General features: G+C 44.9%; 1 protein-coding gene across 1 annotated transcript in view; it reads left to right on the top strand.

Moving 5' to 3' along the window:
* Positions 1–23939, top strand: part of LOC139390426 (neuronal acetylcholine receptor subunit alpha-7-like) — a 79857-nt gene that overhangs the window by 39656 nt on the left and 16262 nt on the right. Inside the window, exons 3-4 of the mRNA XM_071137546.1 lie at positions 9687–9731; positions 10800–10909. Of these exons, the coding sequence (XP_070993647.1) occupies positions 9687–9731; positions 10800–10909 (155 nt within the window). The remainder of the gene's footprint in view (positions 1–9686; positions 9732–10799; positions 10910–23939) is intronic.

The following is a 23939-nucleotide window of genomic DNA, read 5'->3' as shown; positions in this document are numbered from 1 at the left end:
TCCGGCTTTAAACTTCTTCACAACAGTATCTCGGACCTGCCTGGTGTGTTCCTTGTTCTTCATGATGCTCTCTGTGCTTTTAACGGACCTCTGAGACTATCACAGTGCAGGTGCATTTATACAGAGACTTAATTACACACAGGTGGATTGTATTTATCATCATTAGTCATTTAGGTCAACATTGGATCATTCAGAGATCCTCACTGAACTTCTGGAGAGAGTTTGCTGCACTGAAAGTAAAGGGGCTGAATAATTTTGCACGCCCAATTTTTCAGTTTTTGATTTGTTAAAAAGGTTTGAAATATCCAAAAAATGTCGTTCCACTTCATGATTGTGTCCCACTTGTTGTTGATTCTTCACAAAAAAATACAGTTTTATATCTTTATGTTTGAAGCCTGAAATGTGGCAAAAGGTCGCAAAGTTCAAGGGGGCCGAATACTTTCGCAAGGCACTGTATATATAATGACAATTACAACAATACTGAATGAACAATGAACACTTATTTTAACGTAATATAAATACATAAATAAAAATCTATTTGGTCTCAAATAAATAATGAAACATGCTCCATTTGGTTTAAATAATGCAAAAACAGTGTTGGAGAAGAAAGTAAAAGTGCAGTATGTGTCATGTAAAAAAGCTAACGTTGAAGTTCCTTGCTCAGAACATATGAAAGCTGGTGGTTCAATATTCCCACTTCTTCAATATTCCCAGTTAAGAAGTTTTAGGTTGTAGTTAGTTATTATCGGAATTATGACGCGTTGACTTTTTCTCTCTATACCATTTGTATTTCATATACATTTGACTATTGGATGTTCTAATAGGCACTTTGGTATTGCCAGCCTAATCTCAGGAGTTGATAGGCTTGAAGTCATAAACAGCGCTGTGAAGCAAGCATTGCTTAGAGCTGCTGGCAAACACAGTAAAGTTTGACTGAGTGCTTACGAGCTTACGAGCCTGCTGCCCCTACCACCGCTCAGTCAGACTGCTCTATCAAATCATAAACACAGAAATACGAGCCATTGGTCATTAATATGGTAAAATCCGGAAACTATAATTTCGAAAACAAAACGTTTATTATTTTAGTGAAATACGGAACCGTTCTGTATTTTATCGAACGGGTGGCAACCCTAAGTCTAAATATAGCTGTTACATTGCACAACCTTCAATGTTATGTCATAATGATGTCAAATTCTGGCAAATTAGTTCGCAACGAGCCAGGCAGCCCAAACAGTTGCATATACCCTGATTCTGCATGCAATGAACGCAGAGAAGTGACACATTTTCCCTAGTTAATATTGACTGCTAACATTAATTTATTTAAACTAAATATACAGGTTTAAAAAAAATATACTTCTGTGTATTGATTTTAATAAAGGCATTGATGTTCATGGTTAGGTACATTCGTGCAACGATTGTGCTTTTTTTTGCGAATGCGCTTTTGTTAAATCATCCCCCGTTTGGCAAAGTAGACTGTGATTTGATGATAAATTAACAGGCACCGCATTGATTATACGCAACGCAGGACAAGCTAGTTAACCTAGTAATATCATCAACCATGTGTAGTTAACTAATGATTATGTGAAGATTGACTGTTTTTTTAGAAGATAGGTTTAATGCTAGCTAGCAACGTACCTTGGCTCCTTGCTACACTCGCGTAACAGGTGGTCAGCCTGCAACGCAGTTTCCTCGTGGCTTCCTCATGTAATCGTCCATAATCGGCATCCCAAAATGCCGATTACCGATTGTTATGAAAACTAGAAATCGGCCCTCTATTCTCCACCTTTGCATCGATGTTCTCCACCTCATATATGGCAGACCAATCAGTGCTTGCCATACATCGTGCCAAGGCCTCTTTTCTGTTCTGGGTTACCAGACGTTCTTTTCCCCCACTGCACCTCACATCTCCCTCCCAATGTTGTGTTTGGGGAGAACAGCAGACATTGTGATCACTGGATCCGAGAGATGAGCAAGTACAGTGGGGGTGTTGTAGTGATTCTTCAGATTTATAATGATCCAATCTAAGATGGAGTCCCCTCTGATCATGTCCACTTGTTTCATGTCTGGATGGGAGTTTGTCAGCATCTTGATGGGGAGGTGATTAAAGTCTACACAGCATGGACATCCTGAGGACATGGATAGTATTTATGAGATAATCCACAGTGTTCTGCTGAAGTGTTTTCTCATTTGCCCATAGTGGATGGTAGAGTACTCCCACTACCAGAGTTGAAACTGAGCTGCCGAGTGGTTTAGGACAAAGCTGAAGCCACATATACGGCAGGGGCGGCAGGTTGCCTAGTGGTTAGAGGGTTGGCCAGCAACCGAAAGTTTGCTGGATCGAATCCCAGAGCTGACAAGGTAAAAAATCTGTTGTTCTGCCCCTGAACAAGGCAGTCAGCCCACTGCTCCCCGGTAGGCCATCATTGTAAATAAGAATTTGTTCTTAACTGACTTGCCTGGTTAAATTGAAAATAAACTCCTCTTTCTCTAGGTCAGTTCTTCTCTTTTCCTGAATACTGTGATTTACGTCCATAGCTCCTCTCATCCCCTCTCTGGACCAGTCGTTTCTGAACAGCTGATAGTCTCGTACGAAAAGAGATTCATCTGGGATATTTTCACGGGCCCAAGTTTCAGTGACCCATCCAGTAACTGCATTTACTGATTGAAGGAGCAGTTCAAATTCATCCACTTTGTTTACCAATGATCTTGAATTACAAACATTCGGAGTCTCTGGAGCATGCTGGGACGTATTTTGCGACATCCCATAATTCAGTTAGAGCTCTGCATTGATGTGAGAGATCGTGTTTTCCATGTATATTAGGTCTGTTAGTAACTTCTATTGTTAGTATTTTCCTCCTTCTGCCCTTACCAGCTGTTCCCGAAGCACTGAAGTTTGTCTCGGATATGCAGTGCCAGAGGAGGTGCATGTCTTTTGTAAATCCGTAGAAAATGTGATGAGTTTTCCAGAACGTTTGTACAATCCATCGCTATCAAAGCCACTCTTAATCCGCTAAAAGAGCAGGAAAAGTATGCAGTGCCATTTTTTAAAACATTTGAAACAAACATTTGAAACATTGTAACAGGTGTTACTGTTGACCGGCTGCCAGGAAGCTTCACCATACACTGTAATAATGTGTGTGGGTGTGTGGTTTATCCCAGCTCTCACAGTCTCAAGTCAGAATTAGACGTTTATCAATGTTTCTCAAACGTAACATTTTGAAGTGTTTAAGGTTAACCTTTCGGCATTAACTCCACATTTTTAAGGTTAGGCATGAACTCACAATGGTTAAGGTAAATGTTAAGGTTTGGGATAGGCTTAAAACAAAAATATAAAAAACAATCTTCTATCGCTGGATTCAAACAGGCAACATTTGGACCTTTGGAATCAGAGGCAGATGCTAACAACCATCCACCATCATCGTCCACAACGCCCGGCAAAACCCAAACCTACTTGAAGGTACCCGTGCTCACTGCTGCCCCTAGTGGCTGGTTTCCACGTCATCTCCCGACGTCCTCAGACATGGATGGACGTCAAATACTGACTTGTATCACAGGTGACCTGGCTGGGTTTATCATGCAGAGCCGTCTTTTAGTTTATTTTCCAGTTACATTAAACACTTAATGTGGCCCAATGTTGACCTGAGTTATGCAAAAAAAAACAACCTACCTTTGTCTCTCCTCAGATTTCTAAATTGAGTAGGTGAGAATGTGACACTTGATTATTTCTAAGGAAGAGCTGCTTTAAGCATGAAATCTCTCCCTGTGTTCCATATGTCATATGTAACCTTTCAAAGTAGCCTTCCTGTCGCCATAGCTACAGCACAGCTCTACACATGGTTCAATGAATCACAGTTACAGGCAATAACATTACTGCTTGATTACGTGTGGTAATGGTAATCACTGGCAGTAATGTCTCTAGATCAACAGTAATAAACTAATTTGGTATTCCAGTAGCTGATTAGCATAGTCAATTTAGCCTTTCTGACACACTGGTCATTGGTCAGGCCATCCGAATGCAAACACGCCAGGCTTCAGTAGCTATTGTAAGCCAGCACAGCTCGTATTAACATAGCAGATTCAGTATTAGCCTAGCGTAGTCCAAATGGTCTCAGAGCCTGTTTTCTGTTAGCATAGCACGGTGGATATTAGCCAGGATACTGTATGTTAGTGTTTCCTAACACATTGATCCTCAGGGAAGCACTGACAGCTTTAGAGTTGTTAATGTGTTTATCACCTTTATGTAAACAACATTGACTGACTGGCGCTCCACACACACACACACACTGAAGGAAGCGCACATACAGGTAACAGCCAAAATAAAGGAAACACCAACATTACGTGTCTCATTAGGGTGCTGGGCCACCATGACCCGCCAGAACAGCTTCAATGCGCATAGATTCTGTAAGTGCCTGGTACTACAGTGCTTTCAACGTTCCTAACCCTTGACTTATTTCACATTTTGTTGTGTTACAGTCTAAATTGAAAATAAATTAAATAAATGTTTTTTTCTCAACCATCTACACACAATACCCCATAATGACAATGTTTTTAGAAATGTTTGCTAATTCATTGAAAATTAAATACAGAAATATCTAATTTACATACAGTACCAGTCAAAGGTTTGGACACCTACTTATTCCAGGGTTTTTCTTTATTTGTACTTTTTCTACATTGTAGAATAATAGTGAAGACCGCAAAACTATGAAATAACACATATGGAATCATGTAGTAACCAAAAAAGTGTTCTTCAAAGTAGCCACCCTTTGCCTTGATGACAGCTCTGGACACTCTTGGCATTCTCTCAACCAGCTTCATGAGGTAGTCACCTGGAATGCATTTCAATTAACAGGTGTGCCATGTTTAAAGTTAATTTGTGGAATTTATTTCCTTCTTAATGCGTTTGAGCCAATCAGTTGTGTTGTGACAAGTTAGGGTTGGTATATACACGATTTGGTAAAAGATAAAGCCCTTATTACGACAAGAACAGCTCAAATAAGCAAATAGAAATGACAGCCAAATCGTTACTTTAAGACATGAAGGTCAGTCAATACGGAACATGTCAAGAACTTTGAAAGTTTCTTCAAGTGCAGTTGCAAAAATCATCAAGCGCTATGATGAAACTGCCTCTCATAAGGAACGCCACAGATATGGAAGACCCAGAATTACCTCTGCTGCAGAGGATAAGTTCATTAGAGTTAACTGCACCTCAGATTGTAGCCCAAATAAATGCTTCACAGAGTTCAAGACACATCTCAACATCAACTGTTCAGAGGAGACTGTGTGAAACAGGCCTTCATTGTCGGTTTGCTGCAAAGAAACCACTACTAAAAGAACACCAATAAGAAGAAGAGATTTGCTTGGACCAAGAAACACGAGTAATGGACGTTAGACTGGTGGAAATCTGTCCTTTGGTCTGATGAGTCCAAATTTGAGATTTCTGGTTCCAACCGCCGTGTTTTTGTGAGACGCAGAGTAGGTGAACGGATGATCTACACGTGTGGTTGCCACCGTGAAGCATGGAGGAGGAGGTGTGAGGGTGCTTTGCTGGTTACACTGTCTGTGATTTATTTAGAATTCAAGGCACACTTAACCAGCATGGCTATAACAGCATTCTGCAGCGATACGCCATCCCATCTAGTTTGCGCTTAGTGGGACTATCATTTGTTTTTCAACAGGACAATGACCCCAAACACACCTCCAGGCTGTGTAAGGGCTATTTGACAAAGGAGAGTGATGGCGTGCTGCATCAGATGATCTAGCCTCCACAATCACCTGACCTCAACCTAATTGAAATGGTTTGGGATGATTTGGACTGCGGAGTGAAGGAAAAACAGCCAACAAGTGCTCAGCATATGTGGGAACTCCTTCAAGACTGTTGGAAAAGCATTCTTCATGAAGCTGGTTGAGAGAATGCCAAGAATGTACAAAGCTGTCACCAAGGCGAAGGATGGCTACTTTGAAGAATTTAAATTATAAAATATATTTAGATTTGTTTAACACGATGTCTACACTATTACTCTACAAGATAGAAAATTGTAAAAGTAAATAAAAATCCTTGAATGAGTAGGTGTGTCCAATTATAGATGGATTTATTGATTGATGCTGTAATTATTCACACCCCTGAGTCAAATCTTCGTAGAAGCACTTTGGCAGCAATTACAGCTTTGAGTCTTTCTGGGTAAGTCTCTAAGAGCTTTCCATGCTTGGATTGTGTAACGTTTGCCCATTATTATTTTCAAAATTCTTCAAGCTTTGTCAAATTTGTTGTTGATCATCGCTAGACAACCATTTTCAGGTCTTTCCATAGATTTTCAAGTAGATTTAAGTCAAAACTGTAACTTGGCCACTCAGGAAAATCCACTGTCATCTTGGTAAGCAACGCCAGTGTAGCTTTGGCCTTTTGTTATTTGTTATTGTTTTGCTAAAAAGTGAATCAGTCTCCCAGTGTCTGATGGAAAGCAGACAACCAGGTTTTCCTCTAGGATTTTGCCTGTGCTTAGCTCCATTACATTTTTTTATTATCTTGAAAACCTCCCCAGTCCTTTAATGATTAAAAACATACCCATAACATGATGCAGCCACCACTATGTTTGAAAATATGAAGAGTGTTTGTCAGTAATGTCTTGCATTGGATTTGCCCCAAACATGACACTTTGTATTCAGGACAACATTTTTTTTTGCAGTTACTTTACTGCCTTGTTGCAACCCGGATGCATGTTTTGGAATATTTGTATTCTGCACAGGGTTCCTTTTTTCACTCTGTCAATTAGGTCACTATTGTGGAGTAACTACAATGTTGTTGATCCATCTTCAGATTTCTCCTATCACAGCCATTAAACTCCGTAACTGTTTTAAAGTCACCATTGGACTGATGGTGAAATCCCTGAGCGGTTTCCTTCCTCTCGGGCAACTGAGTTAGGAAGGACGACTGTATCTTTGTAGTGAATGTGTGTAATAGATACACCATCCAAAGTGTAATTAATAACTTCACCATGCTCAAAGGGATTTTAAATGTCTGTTTTTTAATTATATATTTTTTACCCATCTACCTGTAGGTGCACTTCTTTGCAAGGCATTGTAAAACCTCCCGGGTCTTTGTGGTTGAATCTGTGTTTGAAATGCACTGCTCGACTGAGGTGGGGTACGTAAATGAGATAGTCATTCAACTTATTATGTGACTTGTAAAGCAAATTTGTACTCTTGAACTTATATAGACTTGCCATAACAAAAGGGTTGAACACTTATTGACTCAAGAAATTTCAGCTTTTAAGTTTGAATTAATTAGTAAATATTTCTAAAACACAATTCCACTTTGACATTATGGGGTATTATGTGTAGGCCAGTGGTACCAAATCTCAATTTAATCCATTTGAAATTCAAGCTGTAACACAAGAAAATGTGTAAAAAAATCAATGGGTGTGAAGACTGTCTGAAGGGATGTGACACCTTTATTCCAGTGGAAATTCCATCATTAGGTGTTTTATTGATGCACCCAATTGAACATACACTATATATACAAAAGTATGTGGACACCTCTTCAAATTAGTGGATTCTGCTATTTCAGCCACACCCATTGCTGACAGGTATATAAAATCGAGCACATAGCCATGCAATCTCCATAGACAACCATTGGTAGTAGAATGTCCTTACTAAAGAGTTCAGTGACTTTCAACGTGGCACGGTCATAAGATGCCACCTTTCCAACAAGTCAGTTCGTCAATTTCTGCCCTGCTAGAGCTACCCCAACTCTAAGTGCTGTTATTGTGTCGTGGAAACGTCTAGGAGCAACAAAGGCTCAGCCGCAAAGTGGTAGGCCACACAAGCTCACAGTACGGGATCGTTGAGTGCCGACTGACTACCGAGTTTCAGAATGCCTCTGGAAGCAACCTCAGCACAATAACTGTTTATTGGGAGCTTTATGAAATGGGTTTCCATGGCCAAACAGCCGCTCACAAGCCTAAGATCACCATGTACAATGCCAAGCGTCGGCTGGAGTGATGTAAAGCTCACCGGCATTGGACTCTGGAGCTGTGGAAACGCGTTCTCTGGAGTGATGAATCACACTTCACCATCTGGCTGTCCGAATCTGGGTTTGGCGGATGCCTCCTACCTGAATGCATAGTGGCAACTCCTTGGTGGAGGAGGAATAATGGTCTGGTGCTGTTTTTCATGGTTCTGGCCCCTGAGTTCTAGTGTAGGGAATTCTTAACACTACAGCATACAATGACATTCTAGATGATTCTGTGCTTCCAACTTTTTGGCAACAGTTTGAGGAAGGCCCTTTCCTGGTTCAACATGACAATGCTCCCTGCACAAAGTGAGGTCCATACAGAAATGCTTTGTTGAGATGGTTGTGAAAGAACTTGACTGGCGTCAACACCATCGAACACCTTTGGGATGAATTGAAATGCCGAATGCGGGCCTAATTGCCCAACATCAGTGCCCGACCTCACTAATGCAATTAAAATGTTAGCTAATGATCTTCAGCCCCTCATCATTTGAGTGACAGCTAGCAAGATGCACATTGATGGTTTTACAGTGAAAGAAGGCTGGCCCAGGCCTGCCTAGCATTATCCATTGAGGTTTCAAGGTGTACCTAATGGCTAGGTGACACAGCAGGGAGAGAGAGAGAGCAATGACATACTGCAGATATCTGCCCATGTACGATGTAGTACACAATTTTCGGGGGACCCGTTTTGGCTCTTGAGCACTACTTTCAAAACGACTGGCTATAAAGTATGCAAATCTTCCTGGAAAGTCTCTTTAAGATAATGCTGGATTTGATGGCATGGGGTGTTTGTGTTTGTTTGTGTGAGAGAGAGAGAATTCCTTTTTTTCACATCCCACCACATCCTGTAAATTGTTTTCTTCATCATGCTAGCTAATTACTTTCCAATCTGTTGATGTCTCTCTGCTGCTCGTGTAGGGGAGCCAGTTAGTTTTGATTGGCTCCTGGCTCCTCATGGACAGCAATTAGACAGGTATCAGACACCAGCTGAGACACATTGTTAGGCAACGGATGGGAATGATAACAATCTTAAAAAATTAAGATAGGAAATATTGTTTTAAATGCCAAGGTCTTTTGACATTTTGAAGACAGTACATTTCTATGGGAGAGACACACTCTGTGTGTGTATCTCTCTCTGTGTGTGTGTGTGTGTGTGTGCTGCTGTGATCACCCTTGAGTTGGATGGTTAATGTTTTCCCTTCATAGATTTGACCCTAACATCCCCCAACTCCCATCTCCCCCCCGACCCAGTTTGCTAGTCAGACACCATTACTGCGGGATCAGACCACGCACATTGAGAGGGCGATCTGCAAACCGTCTCTACCGTCTCTCTCTCTCTCATTCTCTCTCTCTCTCTCTCTCTCTCTCTCTCTCTCTCTCTCTCTCTCTCTCTCTGCTGTGTGTTGGGTTGTTTAGGTCCACGGGGCTTGTTGTTTGAGATTTTGAAATGAGGCATCTAATAATGATGTGCTACAGCCTCCACTGACAAACCAATGTGTAGAAAAACACTGTGCTTACATAAATGAGGCTTTTAGAGAGGTTTCACACCCCAGTTGTTTTGCACCCATGCTGAACCTACAGTAGGCACTCAGCAAAACCTTACCTCTTTCTATTCACTGTGATGATTTCCTGCTGTGGCGGTTCAATTGAATTGTTATTTTCTTCTCTGTTTGCTCAGGACGAGAAGAACCAGGTTCTGATGACCAACGCATGGCTACAGCTGGTGAGTGGAAATGGTTGAGGACTGAATGACACTGTGACTCATGATGTTCTCATATCCCCCCATCCCACCAAAAAGGCAGTAACACCATCTCAAGTTGATATGCCGCAGGTGTTGTCTGGTACCACCACATCCTGTTAGTTGTATATTGAGATGACAATAGCCTGTCCGTATTGTCTCTTGAAATATTGCTTCTGTTAAGTTAAAACTGCTAGTTTCTCTTAGCCAGTCTGAGCTTGATCCAACATATTGGATTGGACATAGAGCTTTGATTGCTTATCCCGATGTTTCCTTGGTAATCTGGAGGATACATGCTTATGGAGAGTCGATGAGGTTGGATTTGTGAGAGGGGCATGCGGTCCACCCTGTCTGGTCTCTACCATCAACACGACCCAGGAGAAGGAGAACAACGATTGCCTCCACTCTCCACAGTCACTACAAACAGACCTCCGTCCAATTTCCCATCAATTCATTCAATTTTTTATCGAGTCATTTACTCCTTTATAGAAGTCTTCCTGACAGGACGTCAGCCTCAATTTTCTAGCCAATCAGTGTCATTGCTGTGTGGTTTATGCGACGCTTCCCAGGCGGGCCATGGGAAATACATTTCAATGTCTGTCAACTAGCGTGAACTCATAAGAGACAAGTGCTGTCACAACCCTTCAGTTGACAGACTGCCAAGACCCAAGCTCAGACTGGATCTTTTATCACAGACAGACTGCCCCCCACCCCTCAACACTGGACTGATGTACCTCTTTGCTGTGTGATTATATCTGATGTGTATCTCTGTGTTCTGTCTTCAGTACTGGACTGATGTACCTCTTTGCTGTGTGATTATCTCTGATGTGTATCTCTGTGTTCTGTCCTCAGTACTGGACTGATGTACCTCTTTGCTGTGTGATTATCTCTGATGTGTATCTCTGTGTTCTGTCCTCAGTACTGGACTGATGTACCTCTTTGCTGTGTGATTATCTCTGATGTGTATCTCTGTGTTCTGTCCTCAGTACTGGACTGATGTACCTCTTTGCTGTGTGATTATCTCTGATGTGTATCTCTGTGTTCTGTCCTCAGTACTGGACTGATGTGTACCTGAGTTGGAATCCAGAGAACTACCCCGGGGTTCAGAACCTACGTTTCCCCTCCAGCCAGATCTGGACCCCTGACATCCTCCTCTACAACAGGTGTGCTCCCACAACCCCCATCTTCTCCCATGATCCTCCCATCATCCTCATCTCCTCCCACAACTTACTGATGCAGTCATTTATGATTGATCCTTTCTTTGGATGAGTTTAGAGCTGAGATTTGGTTGATAAACCAACAGCAACGGAGCATCTGTGACCTGCATCAGCCTGCCTGGAGGGACTGGAGGGACAGGACCTGAATGTGGAATATGTGTTTAGTCTGGAAGTCTCCCGAAGTATGTGTGTGTGTGTGTGTGTGTGTGTGTGTGTGTGTGTTTCTCTCTGTGTGAGTGTGTGTGTGTGTGTGAGTGTGTGTGTGTGTGTTTCTCTCTGTGTGCGTGTGTGTGTGTGTGTGTATCTCTCTGTGTGTGTGTATCTCTCTCTGTGTGCGTGTGTGTGAGTTAGCATTGAGATACAGTTGGGTATATGTGTTTTTAGACGTGAACAGTGTTTGGAATCAGGTCGGGTTTATTCTGTCTCATCTCTTTGTTCTTAACCCCTTTCTCCTGTTAGTGGGGAAAGCTTACAGAGATGGTATCTATTCCGCTTCACTTTGCCATGTAGGGCAAAACCAAAAGTAAATGCACTAGCTAGACCATGTAAGAAATATATGGAGAGAGGTAGGCACACAGAGAAGTGAAGGAAGTTCAGTCCTTTTTCTAAGAGGGTTCATTCATAATGATTCACTGGGGGGTTCAAGCCCTGACTGCTGATTGGCTGACAGCTGTGGTATATCAGACTGTATACCACGGGTATGACAAAGCATTTATTTGAACTGTTCTAATTACATTGGTAACCAGCAACTACTACTACTACTGCTTCTGCTACTGCTAGTACTACTACTGCTTCTGCTACTGCTAGTGCTACTACTTTTACAGATCTGCCCAGCCACGCAATTAATTAACTTGATCTCCACTGTAAAAAGCGCCTAGACATTATCTCCGACATTTGCAACATTTCGATCTCCACAGTCTCCCGTATTAATGAATGTGTCGGCAGAGGAGAGAGGAATGCAGTTTTTCTCAGCCAGTCCAAATCACCAATCAGCATCCGAACTGGTAAAACAACATGAAATGTAGCTAGTTTGCTGTGTAGTTGGCCAGCAACCTGCAAAGTTCCCGGAATGATCCACCAGCGCTTGTTTAGTTTAGCTTTACATGGCAGTCAATGGACATAGAACTAAAGTGTCATGTATTGTCATATTATGTCTTGTTCCTGTTCTTTCTCTTCACTCCGTCTCCCTCTGCTGGTCGTATTAGGTTACCTTCTCTTCCTCTCCTTCCCCCAGCTGTTCCTCATCTTCTCTAACTACCTCGTTCACCCTTTTCCCACCTGTTCCCTTTTTCCCTCTGATTAGGTCTCTATTTCTCTCTCTGTTCCTGCTTCTGTCTTTGTCAGATTCTCGTTTGAGTTTCTCATGCCAGAACCAAACTATCGTCTCGTTTGCTTCACCCTTGTCCTGTCCTGTCGGAATCTGCCTGTTCATCTGATGCTACGTGTGATCAGGTACCTCTGTCCTCTACGACCCGCGCCTACCCAGAGAGACCAGCAGTCTGTCGCCGCTAACCCAGCTATTCTCCTCTGTTGCTAAGAAGGGGACTCTAACCCAGCTATTCTCCTCTGCTGCTAAGAAGGGGGACTCTTCTGTGAATATCAGAAGGACTTTATGATTCATTTGTCGCCCTCTCTGCGGGTTGTCTATTTTGCCATTATATACATTTGAAGAGGATCTATGTCTTCCCTGTGTTTTGACATTAAAGGACTCTGTTTTTGTTAAACCGCTTTTGGGTCCTCACTCACGTGCATAACAGAAAAATCTGCCCAAGAATCCAACCTCACAGAACAGATTCACCATCTCCGCCTCGATCCACCGGCCACTTCCAGGGCTTTCGAATCTCCGGAGCCCAGAATCAATAACCCGCCGTGTTACTCTGGGGAGCCCACTGAATGCCGCTCGTTCCTCACCCAGTGTGATATTGTGTTTTCTCTCCAGCCCAACACTTACTCCAGGAGCACAGCTCGTATCGCCTACGTCATATCTCTCCTTACTGGACGGGCTCGTGAGTGCGGCACGGCAATCTGGGAGGCGAGGGCTGAGTGTACTAACCAGTATCAGGACTTTAAGGAGGAGATGATACGGGTTTTTGATCGTTCTGTTTTTGGGGAGGAAGCTTCCAGGGTCCTGTCTTCCCTATGTCAAGGTAATCGATCCATAACAGATTACTCTATTGAGTTTCGCACTCTTGCTGCCTCCAGTGACTGGAACGAGCCGGCTTTGCTCGCTCGTTTTCTGGAGGGTCTCCGCGCGGAGGTAAAGGATGAGATTCTCTCCCGGGAGGTTCCTTCCAGCGTGGATTCCTTGATTGAACTCGCTATTCGCATAGAGCGACGGGTTGATCTTCGTCACCGAGCTCGTGGAAAGGAGCTCGCGTTCTCCGTTGCCCCCCTCTCCGCATCACTACCATCTTCCTCCGCCGGCTCGGGTGCTGAGCCTATGCAGCTGGGGGGTATCCGCATCTCGACTAAGGAGAGGGAACGGAGAATCACCAACCGCCTCTGTCTCTATTGCGGTTCCGCTGGTCATTTTGTCACTTCATGTCCAGTAAAAGCCAGAGCTCATCAGTAAGCGGAGGGCTACTGGTGAGCGCTACTACTCTGGTCTCTCCTTCAAGATCCTGCACTACCTTGTCGGTCCATCTACGCTGGACCGGTTCGTCAGCTTCCTGCAGTGCCTTGATAGACTCTGGGGCGGAGGGCTGTTTTATGGACGAGACCTGGGCTCGGGAACATGACATTCCTCTCAGACAGTTAAGGGAGCCCACGGCCTTGTTCGCTTTGGATGGTAGTTCTCTCCCCAGGATTCAGCGTGATACGCTACCTTTAACCCTCACTGTCTCTGGTAATCATAGCGAAACCCTTTCTTTTTAAATTTTTCGTTCACCTTTTACACCTGTTGTTTTGGGCCATCCCTGGCTAGTTTGTCATAATCCTTCTATTAATTGGTCTAGTAATTATATCCTCTCCTGGAACGTCTCTTGTCATGTGAAATGTTTAATGTCTGCTATCCCTCCTGTTTCCTCTGTCTCTTCTTCACAGGAGGAGCCTGGTGATTTGACGGGGGTGCCGGAGGAATATCACGATCTGCGCACGGTGTTCAGTCTGTCCAGGGCCACCTCTCTTCCTCCACACCGGTCGTATGATTGTAGTATTGATCTCCTTCCGGGAACCACTCCCCCCCGGGGTAGACTATACTCTCTGTCGGCTCCCGAACGTAAGGCTCTCGAAGATTATTTGTCTGTAGCTCTTGACGCCGGTACCATAGTCCCCTCCTCCTCTCCCGCCGTAGCGGGGTTTTTTTTTGTTAAGAAGAAGGACGGGTCCCTGCGCCCCTGCATAGATTATCGAGGGCTGAATGACATAACAGTGAAGAATCGTTATCCGCTCCCTCTTATGTCTTCAGCCTTCGAGATCCTGCAGGGAACCAGGTTTTTCACTAAGTTGGACCTTCGTAACGCTTACCATCTCGTGCGCATCAGGGAGGGGGACGAGTGGAAAACGGCGTTTAACACTCCGTTAGGGCACTTTGAATACCGGGTTCTTCCTTTCGTCCTCGCTAACGCTCCAGCTGTCTTTCAGGCATTAGTCAATGACGTCCTGAGAGACATGCTGAACATCTTTGTTTTCGTTTACCTTGACGATATCCTGATTTTTTCACCGTCACTCCAGATTCATGTTCAGCACGTTCGACGTGTCCTCCAGCACCTTTTAGAGAATTGTGTTTTTGTGAAGGCTGAGAAGTGCACTTTTCATGCCTCCTCCGTCACATTTCTCGGTTCTGTTATTTCCGCTGAAGGCATTAAGATGGATCCCGCTAAGGTCCAAGCTGTCATTGATTGGCCCGTTCCTAAGTCACGCGTCGAGCTGCAGCGCTTTCTCGGCTTCGCGAATTTCTATCGTCGTTTCATCCGTAATTTCGGTCAGGTGGCAGCTCCTCTCACAGCCCTTACTTCTGTCAAGACGTGCTTTAAGTGGTCCGTTTCCACCCAGGGAGCTTTTGATCTCCTCAAGAATCGTTTTACATCCGCACCTATCCTTGTTACACCTGACGTCTCTAGACAGTTCGTTGTCGAGGTTGACGCGTCAGAGGTGGGCGTGGGAGCCATTCTTTCTCAGCGCTCCCTCTCTGACGACAAGGTCCACCCTTGCGCATATTTTTCTCATCGCCTGTCGCCGTCGGAACGTAACTATGATGTGGGAAACCGCGAACTGCTCGCCATCCGCTTAGCCCTAGGCGAATGGCGACAGTGGTTGGAGGGGGCGACCGTTCCTTTTGTCGTTTGGACTGACCATAGGAACCTTGAGTACATCCGTTCTGCCAAACGACTTAATGCGCGTCAGGCTCGTTGGGCGCTGTTTTTCGCTCGTTTCGAGTTTGTAATTTCTTATCGTCCGGGCTCTAAGAACACCAAGCCTGATGCTTTATCTCATCTCTTCAGTTCTTCAGTAGCCTCCACTGACCCCGAGGGGATTCTCCCTGAGGGGCGTGTTGTCGGGTTGACTGTCTGGGGAATTGAGAGGCAGGTAAAGCAAGCACTCACTCACACTCCGCGCGCTTGTCCTAGGAACCTTCTTTTCGTTCCCGTTCCTACTCGTCTGGCCGTTCTTCAGTGGGCTCACTCTGCCAAGTTAGCCGGCCACCCCGGCGTTCGGGGTACGCTTGCTTCCATTCACCAGCGTTTTTGGTGGCCCACTCGGGAGCATGACACACGTCGTTTCGTGGCTGCTTGTTCGGTCTGCGCGCAGACTAAGGCCGGTAACTCCCCTCCTGCCGGCCGTCTCAGACCGCTTCCCATTCCCTCTCGACCGTGGTCTCACATCGCCTTAGATTTTATCACCGGACTGCCTTCGTCAGCGGGGAAGACTGTTATTCTTACGGTTGTCGATAGGTTCTCTAAGACGGCTCATTTTATTCCCCTCGCTAAGCCCCCTTCTGCTAAAGAAACGGCACAAATCATCATCGAGAATGTTTTCAGAATTCATGGCCTTCCGTCAGACGTCGTTTCGGACAGGGGTCCGCAATTCACGTCTCAATTTTGGAGGGAGTTTTGCCGTTTGATTGGGGCTTCCGTCAGTCTCTCTTCCGGCTTTCACCCCCAGTCTAACGGTCAAGCAGAACGGGCCAATCAGACTATTGGTCGCATCTTACGCAGTCTTTCTTTTCGTAACCCTGCGTCTTGGTCAGAACAGCTCCCATGGGCAGAATACGCCCACAACTCGCTTCCTTCGTCTGCGACCGGGCTATCTCCTTTTCAGAGTAGCCTCGGGTACCAGCCTCCGCTGTTCTCGTCTCAGTTCGCCGAGTCCAGCGTCCCCTCCGCTCAGGCTTTTGTCCAACGTTGCGAGCGCACCTGGAAGAGGGTCAGGTCTGCACTTTGCCGTTATAGGGCGCAGACTGTGAGAGCCGCTAATAAGCGTAGAACTAAGAGTCCTAGATATTGTCGCGGTCAGAGAGTTTGGCTCTCCACTCAGAACCTTCCCCTTAAGACAGCTTCTCGCAAGTTGACACCGTGGTTCATTGGTCCGTTCCGTATTTCTCAGATCATTAATCCTGTCGCAGTGCGACTTCTTCTTCCGCGATATCTTCGTCGCGTCCACCCGGTCTTCCATGTCTCCTGTGTTAAGCCCGTTCTTCCCGCCCCCGCTCGTCTCCCCCCCCCCATCCTTGTCGAGGGCGCACCTATCTACAGGGTCCGTAAGATTTTGGACATGCGTCCTCGGGGCCGTGGTCATCAGTACCTAGTGGATTGGGAGGGGTACGGTCCTGAGGAAAGGAGTTGGGTTCCCTCTCGGGACGTGCTGGACCGTTCGCTGATCGATGATTTCCTCCGTTGCCGCCAGGTTTCCTCCTCGAGTGCGCCAGGAGGCGCTCGGTGAGTGGGGGGGTACTGTCATGTATGTATATTGTCTATTATGTATATTATGTCTTGTTCCTGTTCTTTCTCTTCACTCCGTCTCCCTCTGCTGGTCGTATTAGGTTACCTTCTCTTCCTCTCCTTCCCCCAGCTGTTCCTCATCTTCTCTAACTACCTCGTTCACCCTTTTCCCACCTGTTCCCTTTTTCCCTCTGATTAGGTCTCTATTTCTCTCTCTGTTCCTGCTTCTGTCTTTGACAGATTCTCGTTTGAGTTTCTCATGCCAGAACCAAACTATCGTCTCGTTTGCTTCACCCTTGTCCTGTCCTGTCGGAATCTGCCTGTTCATCTGATGCTACGTGTGATCAGGTACCTCTGTCCTCTACGACCCGCGCCTACCCAGAGAACCCAGCAGTCTGTCGCCGCTAACCCAGCTATTCTCCTCTGCTGCTAAGAAGGGGGACTCTTCTGTGAATATCAGAAGGACTTTATGATTCATTTGTCGCCCTCTCTGCGGGTTGTCTATTTTGCCATTATATACATTTGAAGAGGATCTATGTCTTCCCTGTGTTTTGACATTAAAGGACTCTGTTTTTGTTAAACCGCTTTTGGGTCCTCACTCACGTGCATAACATAAAGACCAGAGAACACCTAAAATTGCACTTGACAACCAGTGTTAGTGAATGTAGCATCAGGTAAAAAATACAAATAATAATAATAATCTTGCTTTTTAATGCTGGTAACGTGTCGGCTTCGCCTCGTGGCTATGACCACGTCACAGCCATGATACAAATGCCATAACATATGGACTTGAATGTATTATTGCTTAATTCCAATCTCCATGCGCGTACACACCCAACACACACCACACACACACGCACACAACACCACATGATCACAGGATTAAGGAGAGAAACAATGGGTATTTAATCCTGATTTTAAAAGCACTCCCCATCTCACCCCTCTTCTCTTCATCTAACCTGCTTCACTCCTCACCACGTCCAAAAAGGTCAAAGGTAACAGGAAACATACTTGTCATTCATGTAAAATGCGTCTGTTCTCTTCTATTCTTCATGCTCTCACATTTCTTTGGCGTGCACTCGTTTACGATGCTGTAAAGAAGATACGTGACGGTTAGGGTCATTGGTTTGGGTCATGTGACGTAAACATCACAGATGTTGAGGAATTTCACCATAAGAGCAGAGTTAACCTTGTAGATCATGTCATGGCCCTGTAATAGAGGGGAGCTGCCGAGGAGAACCCGTTTCCGAGTGTTGCTGAGGTTTAGCTTCCCCAAAAGGGAAGTTCAAATGTGCAGTCTGCTTCCATGATGTCGACACACAAACACATAGAGACACACATTGACACAGCAGACGTTCGTGACATAGCATGCGCCATTAAACCGTCTGTCGTGAAAGCGTAAGCAATAACACGCTAGTCTGACAGCGGTGTATAGCAGAGGAACCCAGTCTCATTAGCATGCTTTTGAGGTGCGAAACCGCAATAACGAATGTATTCACTTCTATTGCGCTTAATTAACGAGAGCCTTAATGAGTCAGTTCAATACATCCCATGTATCTCATCAAAAGACCGTTTCAGTGTGGAGGGCTGTATAGGCACAATGGAAGGATCAACAGCATGTGACAGATTAAGCATTCTTTTTCTGCATTCCATTTCATTCATTTCCCCTCTGAACGATCCCTTCGCTTCTCAGTCTGTCTGGTATTCAGCCGCCGAGCGCTGGGGGATGAAAAGGAAGTTGAACACGTCTCTGATTGCTGTTTGTTTTTGACTCAGCACATAGCAGGATTTGACTTCAATGTGGTTGATTCCATTGATAAATTGCCATGAAGGAATCGTTGAATGAATCCTTATTAGTGACGTGCTTCGTTGACACTATGTGCTGAATGTAATGGCATGGGGGTGTGAAAGGCTGTATGTTGTTGTATTACACAGAAACAATTCAAACATGACACGCATAGCTAATCTCAGGAAAAGGTACATTCACACGGAGCATTGTACACACCCACATTTTATTATGGTATTGTACTATGGTACAAATACTATAGTACTATAGTGTTCTTGTGTACTAAAGTAGTATTTACAGTTAATATCGTAAAAATACTGTGTATATACTATAGTAATTACTGTAGTGTTTTTGTGGACTAAAGGAGTATTTACAGTTTACTATAGTATAAATATTGAAGTGTATACTATAGTAACTACTGTAGTGTTTTTGCAGACTGTAGTATTCTGAACTATTTACTATAGAGTTTTTTGCAGACATTACTGTAGTATTCACTGAAGTGTTTTTGCGCCCTGTCGTATACTGTAGTATTTACTATAGTATTCTACAACATTCTATAGTAAGTACTACACATGATCGAGGGATATTAGTGTGTAGTATAGTATTTTACAGTACACTACAGTTTACTACATAATTGTATAGTAAGTACTGTCGTAATCTATAGTAAACTGTAGTGTGTTTTTCATGTGGGCACTGACAATTCTACAGCGACAAGTACACACATCTCACGCCATAACCTCGTGTAGATGTGGATCAGCATCAGGCAGACTTTAATCACCATTAGATCAGTTACTACATGACCATCTCCCTCGTCAGAGAAGGACAGGGCTAAAGTCAATGTTTTCATAGGATCCATCAGACCAAGGACATCCAAGTCAAGGAGCCAGGCGGGACATGCACACGCCGCACAGTAGTGTCTCTAGCCCTTGGGCGAAGCATACTCTCAAATAAATTGCAGTCATTTAGCAGACGCTCTTATCCAGAGTGACTTACAGGAGCAATTAGGGTTAAGTGCTTTGCTGAAGGGCACATCGACAGATTTTTCGCCTCGAACTTTCGGTGGTCGGCCCAGCGCTCTTAACCTGCAAGGCTACCTGCCGCTGTGACTATGACAGCAATGTGAACGGACACATTCAGTTTAAAACAAAAAAAAGAGCGATATAATCACTCTCTCTCTCTTCAAATCAAATCACATTTTATTTGTCACATGCGCCGAATACAATATTTCCCGTGAAATGCTTACTTACAAGCCCGTAACCGACAGTGCCGTTTTAAGAAAAAAGAGTTAAGAAAATATTTACCCCCCCTTCCTTCTCTGTACTGAATATTGTGTGTATGTGTATTTATACTGGGAACATATGGAGATGAGGCTCACCTTGTCATCACACTGTTTCTCAGTGCGATAGGCATGCAGAGATAGAGATGGACATATCCCCACTCCAACTCATCAGGCCCCTGGGGCTGTCACCCTGTATGCCTGATCCTAATGATCTGGGAAGGCATATCCAGAATAATGTGCTTGGATAACTTCTACTCTGTTTCACAGAGGCATTAGCCATACTATTTCCTCAGCTTATGGAGAGAGCAAGAACATAGAACCCTGGCTGGACCTCCGAAGAGACTGTTCTCTTATTCTTCTCTCTTCCTCTCGGGGCAGACTGGACTGGCTGTCTCTTCTGCCCTCTGGTTGGATGTTCCTTTCCATGTCTCTTACTTCTCTCTTGCTTTCTCTGTGTGTCTTTCATTGGGTTTAATCTCTCTGTCTCTCTCTCTCTTGAGCTGCTCCATCTCATTACCACGCGTGCGTGGAGGTGCAAGAATGAGGTGTTGAGTAAGTGGAGAAGACAGCAAGGTGACTCACGTCCCCTGGTTGCAGAAACCTGTCACTACCTCCGTTGTTTGTCTGACCTCTGTGTGTCGCCAGAATGCTTTGTCCCCTTTCACTGTGCTCACATGTCTAGGACACATGTCCAGGGCTTCTCTCTCTCTCTCTCTCTCTCTGTGTGTGTGTGTGTGTGTGTGATTTAAACTATGTGCCCCCGCTCTCTGTTCCTTCTCTCAGGGGTATCACCTGTCCCATTGTGTGTTAACACGCTTCTATCTTTGGGGTGTGTTTTGTCAGTTTCTGGATTATGTTTATGTGTTGTTTGATGTTCCCTGTTTTGTGTGTGTGTGTGTGTGCATGCGCACTCTGGCACACACACTAGCTGATATGTGTGCTGATTGCAGTGGAACGCGGGCAGAAGCTTTCTGACACAATGAAGCAGAGGTCTGAATAATTCAATGAGCCAGGGATGGCAGCGACACACACAGCCCCAACAGCCCTGCACATGCAGCCCTATCTCCCCTGCCTCACAACACAGACACACACACATACACACATACACACACACATCTCCTGCCCGACCAGCACAGATAACACACTGACACGAACGAGAAATTGATGACGCTACTAAACTCTGAAAAGGTAGATCATTCAACCTACTGAGTGGAGCAGGAAGGAGAGATAGGGAGACGAGGGTAATCAGTAAATCCTCTCTCAGGCTCGGCCTGTCACCGCGCTGAATGAGTGTGTAAACCTGAGGACTGTGTTCCCAGGCGCGTCTACGTTAGCGCTTGGGGTGTCTCGTGGTTGTCTGGGGGATAAGTGGTCATTGATAGGGGTCTGAATAGAACTGTCAGGTGCCTTAATGGGTTTCCACTGCTGGGTTCCACTGCTGGGGATGGACCCCTGACAGAAGGGGAAGGGAGGGTGGGCCCCATAGGACCCGCAGTTTGTGTGTTCGTTTCTGATACTGTGCTACCTGTGCTACCTGTTCTAGTGACGTTGTGGATGTGTTTTCGTGTGTCTGATCATATCTGATAATGGTTCATTCACACAGGTAAGATTCTACACCCAGTCGCTCCAACTACAACGTCAGTCCCACCTAATCACTGGATCCATCCCCCAGCTCTAACCCTAGCATCATGTCCACATCCCGGTTCAACCCTAACCCCTAGCCTCAACCCTAACCCTAGCTTCATGTCCACATCCCGGTTCAACCCGAACCCCTAGCCTCAACCCTAATCCTAGCTTCATGTCCACATCCCGGTTCAACCCTAGCCTCATTCCTAATCCTAGCTTCATGTCCACATCCCAGTTCAACCCTAGCCTCATTCCTAATCCTAGCTTCATGTCCACATCCCGGTTCAACCCTAGCCTCAACCCTAACCCTAGCTTCATGTCCACATCCCGGTTCAACCATAGCCTCAACCCTAACCCTAGCTTCATGTCCACATCCCGGTTCAACCCTAGCCTCAACCCTAACCCTAGCTTCGTGTCCACATCCCAGTTCAACCCTAACCCTAGCTTCATGTCCACATCCCAGTTCAACCCTAACCCCTAGCCTCAACCCTAACCCTAGCTTCATGTCCACATCCCGGTTCAACCCTAACCCCTAGCCTCAAGCCTAACCCTAGCATCATGTCCACGTACCGGTTCAACCCTGACCCCTAGCCTCAACCCTAACCCTAGCTTCATGTCCACATGCCGGTTCCATCCTAACCTTAGCTTCATGTCCACATCCTGGTTAAAACCTAACCCCTAGCCTCAAACCTAACCCTACATTCATGTCCACATCCTGGTTCAACCCTAACCCTAGCCTCAACTCTAACCCTAGCTTCATGTCCACATCCCGGTTCAACCCTTAACCCTAGCCTCAACTCTAACCCTAGCTTCATGTCCACATCCCGGTTCAACCCTAACCCTAGCCTCAACCCTAACCCTAGCTTCATGTCCACATCCCGGTTCAACCCTAACCCTAGAGCCAGATTGCGCTGTTCTGTGAAGGGAGTAGTACACAGCGTTGTACGAGATCTTCAGTTTCTTGGCAATTTCTTGCATGGAATAGCATTCATTTCTCAGAACAAGAATAGACTGACAAGTTTCAGAAGAAAATTCTTTGTTTCTGGCCATTTTGAGCCTGTAATCGAACACAGAAATGCTTATGCTCCAGATACTCAACTAGTCTAAAGAAGGCCAGTTTTATTGCCTCTTTAATCAGCACAACAGTTTTCAGCTGTGCTAACATAATTGCAAAAGGGTTTTCTAATGATCAATTAGCCTTTTAAAATGATAAACTTGGATTCGCTAACACAACGTGCCATTGGAACACAGGAGTGATGGTTGCTGATAAAGGGCCTTGACTTATCAGCCTTTTCCAGCAACAAAGGTCATTTACAACATTAACAATGTCGACACTGTATTTCTGATCAATTTGATGTTATTTTAATGGACAAAAAATGTGCTTTCTTTCAAAAACAAGGACATTTCTAAGTGACCCCAAACGTTTGAACGGTAGTGAATATAATTGAGTTTATAAAGCCGCATACAAACATGGTCTCTTTTTTTGTTTATTTGAGTAAAGCAGCTCCAAAATGCAGGTGTTTCAGCCCAGCTCAGTGCTTTCTGTGGTGGTGGGGCAAGCCAGCAGAAAATACGGAGCTTTGCGCCGTGTTTGGCTCAGTGTTCCGTCACTCATGGGGACGCTAGAAAATTCAAGCCCCTTGGATGCTGCCATAGAGTTACATTAGAAGTGCCCATCCAAGAAGGCTCAAGGTCTCCCGAGCTTTCAAGCGCCTCCAGCACACAGGCACTGTTGAGGCGAGTGACTCTGAACTTACAATGGCTAGCCCCAAGTCCTTTTCTTTTCTTGTACATTTTGTTATTTGCCTCATGACTCCTGCATGCTTTGTTGACTATGAGCTTTCTTGTTTACCCAACTGTGGGACAGACTATGTTTGTTCCCACACACGGGACTCCGACTCTCTGTTGGTTACACAGACTTTTGGCCTCCCATTCTATTCTAACCACCTCTCGACGGCTTTGCATTCATGTTACCTGATACAATTGCTGTACAATATGATCTTGTTGCCATCTAATGCACATTCAAATGTCATAAATCAACCCTGAAGAGATCTCCTAGTCCTCTGCCGTGCATTGATTGTATTTCTGCTGATGATATCTGGAAATGTGCATGTACACCCATCTACTGTTGCTAGCCCCAATTCTGACTTCTGACTGTGCTCTGATATCTGCTTCACTGATTTCTGCTCTCATAAAAGCCTGGGTTTACTGCACGTTAACACTAGAAGCTTATTTCCTAAAATGGATCAATTGAAAGTGTGGGTTCACAGCTCCAATCCAGATGTGTTGGTCATTACTAAGACGTAGTTAAGGAAGAGTGTTTTGAATACTGATTCTAACCTTCCTGGTTATAACCTTTTTCGGCAAGACAGATCTTCCAAAGGTGGGTGAGTGGCAATCTTTACC

The sequence above is a fragment of the Oncorhynchus clarkii genome, chromosome 31, assembly GCF_045791955.1.
Source record: "Oncorhynchus clarkii lewisi isolate Uvic-CL-2024 chromosome 31, UVic_Ocla_1.0, whole genome shotgun sequence".
Lineage (NCBI taxonomy): Eukaryota > Metazoa > Chordata > Actinopteri > Salmoniformes > Salmonidae > Oncorhynchus > Oncorhynchus clarkii.
The sequence above is the reverse complement of the archived record's forward strand: the minus strand, read 5'-3'. Positions and strand labels throughout refer to the sequence as shown.